The 5,967-nt window shown below is 36.4% G+C and overlaps 1 protein-coding gene across 1 annotated transcript; it reads left to right on the forward strand.

Moving 5' to 3' along the window:
* The first annotated feature begins 5,362 nt into the window (after positions 1–5,362).
* LOC111387138 (glycine-rich protein 5-like) lies at positions 5,363–5,695 on the forward strand. The gene has a single exon (XM_023011669.1). It carries the CDS (start codon positions 5,363–5,365, stop codon positions 5,693–5,695), a length of 333 nt encoding a protein of 110 aa, XP_022867437.1.
* The last annotated feature ends 272 nt before the right edge of the window (positions 5,696–5,967 follow it).

The following is a 5,967-nucleotide window of genomic DNA, read 5'->3' on the forward strand; positions in this document are numbered from 1 at the left end:
GACTGAGTAGTATTATTCAATATGAACCCAGAGCCAAATCCCAAATGTACTGTACCAAACTGAATATCAACAATGGTACTAAACCTATGCTGACTTTTCTTCATCAATTTTTGCTCGACCTTGAAAGATGTATAATTGGGACCTTTTTTTCTCCTCCAATTCAACACAGAGATCCTTCTGAACCTTCAAGACTCTATCTACTCCAAAAAATGTGTACATCTTTGAATCAAGAGTACTCAACTAAATGAGATTATTCTTCAAAACTGGAATATGTTGAACGTTATCAAGTGTTCTACATGTTCTATCTATCAGCTTCAATTTGACTCTCTCAATACCAGCTACCCGACAAGATATGTTGTTACCCATGACAACGACACCATGTGTCATCGTTTCATATGTCTTAAACAAATTCTGATTGGTACACATATGGAACACACAAGCTGTATCCAAAATTTACTCCTCGTCAGGTTTAGATTACATGTTAGAAATCACTAAGAGATCTCTATTACTCAAATACTCCTCAACTATATTGGCCTTGTCTGAAGTATTTGATTGCTTTCTATAATTTGCATGTTACCGAAATCTTTGTTCTGCAACTTTCGCAGTCTCTCTTGATGTGTCCTTTCTTCTTACAATAAAAACAAACCCGATTGCTGAAACTCGACCTCAACTTACCCCTTCGTCGATTATCATGAATTACAAGACCTTCTCCATCTCTAGACTCAGATCCAACCAGATGCTTTATCTTCTCTTTTGAGAAGAGGGCATCATACACGTTTTTAATGGTGAGAGTATCACAACTATACAAAATCATGTCCCTAAACAAAGCAAGCAACGAACACAACACGATCAGGGCCAAATCTTCTTTGTCATACTTTACCTCTAAAGTCTCCAAATCAGCGATGATCTCCTTGTACGCAGCTAGATGATCTTCCAAGATCCACCTTCTATGTTGCGCTGAGAATACAACATTTGTTTCAGATGCAATTTACTCGTTAGACTTATAGTCATGCACAATTGCTCCAACTTCATTCTCCTTCAAAATGTTCTGAAAAATATTGTTACAGAAGTAAAGACGAATCAGTAAAAGTGACTTCCTATAGTTCCGTTGTTTCTCATCTATTGTCCAAGTTGTGGGCATCTTGTCAAATCCCAATAACATATCATCTAAATCCATTTGCACCAATACAGCTCCAATCTTCACTTGCCACAACAAAAATCTCATATTTTGACCTAGATTAGAAGTAAGAAATAGATTGACAGAGGAACATATTTTTTTAACAATTAGTGGAGAAAAATAATATTGTTACAGCAATCTCAACAATACCTAAACTGAATGAAGAGTTTAATATTTACAGGAGAAATGTTAAAACCCTAGAAGTAACCTAAAAGATGAAATCTAGGTCAAAATATGCGTGAAACCGACAAAAGGAAAAAAACTCACATGATGCCATCTAGCATTTGGTGAGAGACCGTCCTGTTGCTCGAGCGAGAGCTTTGACGATAGGGGAGCGAAAGCTTCTTGCTCCAAAAGTTTATCTACTGCTCAAGTGGCTAGCTACTAATAGGTCAGCGAAAATGCGGCAACTTTTTTTCCCGATTCGTAATTTTGATCATTCCAATATCGTTACTCCAAATCATGTAATCTTAGACCAAATTTATATCACAAACCCAACATTTATGATTTCATTTGGTTTCAGTCAACGTTTTTAGCCAAAATACAAGTAACTTTTACAAGTGAAAACCAAAAAAAATATGAGCCAAACATAAAACGCAACACATAAATTGGAAATTTATTAACATAAAGTTACAATTATAATTTATTGTTATTATAATAATATTAAAACAAAGAAATAATAAATTGAAAATTTCAAATCGCTCTCTACCCAAGAAAAATGAAACATTACGGCAATTTATCATACACCCTAAAGACCCAACAGATACCGACTATAAATTAAGTTGTGGAAGTATTGAACTAATAAATCACAAATCTTATGCACAATTTTTTTCCCTGTGACTAATTCAATTTTATTATGTGTTTTTTTTTACTATTGAAGTCTAAATCGAACTATTTAGAGCTGTTTAAAATAGTTGGGCTTAAAACCAAAATGTTGATGGGGTTGACGTGAACAAAAACCGACGGCTTTGGTTGGCATGGGTGGGTCGACGGTTTTTATTGTTTTATCCCATAACTCAAATTAATATACTTCAAATTTTTTCCCAAGAATTTTACCATCTGATCAAGAACGTTTGAAAATATAATTTGGAGATAGAGGAGAATAAAACATTATACCAATTACTGAAGAAGAATAGGAGGCTTGAACATGTTGGGAGAAGGCTATCCTAAAATATTGCTTTTGATGTTGCTTATGAGATACACCACAAAATAGTTGTCTTAGTAAGTTTGGATTAGGAAAAGTTGAAAACTCACATGGGAAAATGAAAACCTATGTTGACGAAATAGGTTTGGACTTGTTGCTTCGACAAGGAAAACTGGAAACCAGCTAAAATATGTCTGAATAGTGCTTGAAACTGAAGTAATTGTAAACTTGAGAAAATCCTAGCTATATATTAGATTGATTCAACCGCCAAAATCGGTTGATTGATGACTAGTTTGGACGATTTAATATCCAAAAGTTTGTAAGGGTTAATTAAGCCAAGGACTATAGTATGGCCCTTATAAAGAAAATAATGTTTTTTTCCCCCGTTTTGTAGGGATTAAATCAGATTTTTAGTAGATTTTGATAAAAGTTGATAAAATGTGTAGTGATGGCAACGGGCCGAGCCGAGCCTGCTTGACCCTTTAACCCATGAGCTCGGCTCGAGCTTGTGAGCTCACGAGCCACGATCTCGCGGGCCGAGCCGAGTTTACCAGCGGCTCATGAGCTCGTGATTTTAAAAAAAAAATTTTTTTGGTAAATTTGCACATTTTGGACTTTTAAAAAAAAATAATATTATTTGACAAGCCCATGGCTCGTGGGCTCGTCAAAAAGGGATTGAGCCCCTGCTAAGCTCGAGCTCGTCATTTGACGAGCCCGAGCCGCCCACGAGCCGTGTTTTGATGAGTCGACGAGTCGCTTGGCCCATTTGACATCCCTAAAAATGTGTAGTTGAAAAGTCGTGGATCCTCTGAAATATGTGGTTAAAATTAATTGTCATCTTTGACTTAGATTAAAATATGGATTTCAATAAGAGGGCATCTTCAATCCGTCCTATCTTGTTGATCCAAACCAAAATGTTGTCATCCTCGAAGAAACCATCCTTGCCCATTACCCAGTCAGGTTGTGCATATTCGCAATTCATCAGGGATTCTGGAACTCTCCCAAAATCCTCTATCTGCCAAGCTTCATAGCCTCGGCTATGTTGAAGAAGACTTAGAAAATTTAGAAAATGTATAATCTATAATGGGTCTTCATATCATGAATTATTTGTTCCATTACCAAGCAAATTGTCCAAGTAACGTGTAGGGTACGCTTGATCCAAGAACTCGGTGCCACTGCACAAATTTTTCATCAGTTAAGGCGTGTGCTTTTTGCTATTTTTCATTTTGCATAAGTAATTGCCTTTGTTTGTGCACCCGTGTTTGCATGAATTAGTTGCCTTTCAAGAGTTTCTTGTTGTTGGCTGGGTATGCATTTACTTTTATTCTACAATTTGTATTTTTTTTTATGACTCAGGCGTCCAAGCGTTATCCGATTAATTCTAAGGAGTGGCGGTCTTCCCCCTAGTCTGCCACCCACCTAAATTCAGTTGCAGTTACAGCTTATACACACTTGGGCCGGACATTCGGGATGCGTTTATCTTCCCTATGGATCTCCCTTTACGATGTGCAGACATGACCTCTTGAAGGGCGACAAAGCGCACCATAACTTTGCCTCCATAGGATATCTGCCTTCCAATATAAATGTTGCCTTCCAGCTGTTGCGGGGATTTGAACCTTGATGCTCCGTATAGAACCCTCCTACTTTATCACCGCGCCATGCCTATGGGGGCTACAATTTGTATTGTTTATTTTGATTGTGGTTGAACTTTTTACACATGCAATAGCTACAAATACCATGCAAATATTTAAAAATGGGATAGATTTTCTGTCGCAATACGTTACAAATATTTACTTGCTGATTCTCGTTCCCAACCATACACATCAAGTAAAATGTCATTTCTTGCATTTTCTTTAACATCTCTCTGATACTTGAGTCGGGATTACTTAAAGTTGTTAAAAAACACTTACCATCATCTGTCTTTATATATAATTTGGAAAAAGAAAATAAAATAGGGATGCATTAACGATAATGGAAGGAAAACAGGAAAATAAATGTTTGGGTAACTTAAGAAAAATAACACATGAAAATTGGAATGGAAATTAACGGGACAGTGTAATCTGAATTGTTGCACTATAAAATATGAATTATAACGAGCTTCATAAATAGCCAAACGCCTGGAAAGATCTGAAAACGTGTATAAACCACTAAGGGATAAAAACATCAATAACTATAAAAAAATAAATTAAATCACTAGTACTTACTTAATAACCGTCAAATTAATGAGTGTTATTTATTTATGGTATAAATATAAAATGTGAAAGAAATAATCAAATTAGATAAAGTGCCAAAGTGGTGGAAAATGTAGCTTCTGTGTGGGACGTCAAGGGTTCGAGTCACTCCCCACGCAGATATTAAAATATCTTGATTGAGGCCTTGGGGCCTTGGACTTCTTCCTTGACTAAAATAAATGTTTTTTTTATTATTTAATGGGTAAAACTAGCCAGTATTTTTTGACTGTTTGTTTTTGTAACAACCCACTAACAGCCATTAAAACACCCACTACTCATTCATTAAAATTCTGCATTAACATGGTAAAGACTGTTACTTCCATCTTGCCTATATAAACCCATATCCCATTTTGGGAAAAATACACACAAAAAGAAAATAGAAAAACCATCTTGCATCAATCCTCCTTCTCATATTTTGAATTTCTTATATTCGGGTTTTTACATATATTCTGGAGTACAATTGAGAGTTCTAGAAAAATCATTCCTGATTGCTGCACAAGTGGTTTACGATCGTTGTATCCTGGGAGTGATTGTCCACAGAGGTCGTAGCAATTATCGACGGGCAATTTCACTTTAGGACATCGTGCTGTCACGAGACTCGATCAGACGATAAGTTTTATATTTCTACATTATATTGTTCTGATCACTACTGCAACTAATTATTTATTTCCAACAATGAGACCCCCACTAACTCACACATTAATTCAAGCATGAACTTTAATGCAAATAAATGATATTCAAGCATTATATAATCACGTCTTCGTGTCCTAAATTCTCACCATCAAGGCTATCTTTTCCTTGCATATTGAGATGACTTCCAAATCTGTTCTCTTGGTTCTTCTCGGTGTTCTTATTTGCACCACCACAGCGAGAAAGCTAGTTGGCTCAAACGGTTCTTTCGATGATGCAAAATTCATTTTTGATCATTTAGGAGGTGGCGGTGGGGGTGAGGGTGGAGGTGGAGGAACAGGGGGTGGTTCTGGTTTTGGAGAAGGATTTGGAGGTGGTGCTCAAGGAGGAGAAGGAGATTTTGGTGGCGGAGGCAGTGGCAGTGGTGGAGGTGGATTGGGTGGAGGATTTGGATTTGGTGCAGGATACGGTGGTGGGATAGCACAAGCAGCCGTGGAAGAATTCATGGTGTAATTATTAAAGTTTCAGTCTTATGCATTTCTTCAAACCTAATGATTATTTTCATCGCACAACAAAAATAAACTACTTGATCGCAGATCTTTGATTTTGTAATCAAATTTATTCAAAATGCACATTTTAGTAATGTAAAATATAATATTTTTAAAGTGAACAGTTTATTGGAGCACGTTAATACCATAAATTCTAGGTGTATAAGTTCATCCATTGCTTAGTCCCAAATTAACAAGTCATATCCAACTTGACTCCGATGCTCAATTCAGAGTCGA

Source organism: Olea europaea, unplaced genomic scaffold (assembly GCF_002742605.1).
Source record: "Olea europaea var. sylvestris unplaced genomic scaffold, O_europaea_v1 scaffold392, whole genome shotgun sequence".
NCBI lineage: Eukaryota > Viridiplantae > Streptophyta > Magnoliopsida > Lamiales > Oleaceae > Olea > Olea europaea.

Excerpts from the sequence above, each read along its gene's own strand:
- LOC111387138 (XM_023011669.1), top strand. The coding sequence starts at position 5,363 with ATGACTTCCAAATCTGTTCTCTTGGTTCTTCTCGGTGTTCTTATTTGC.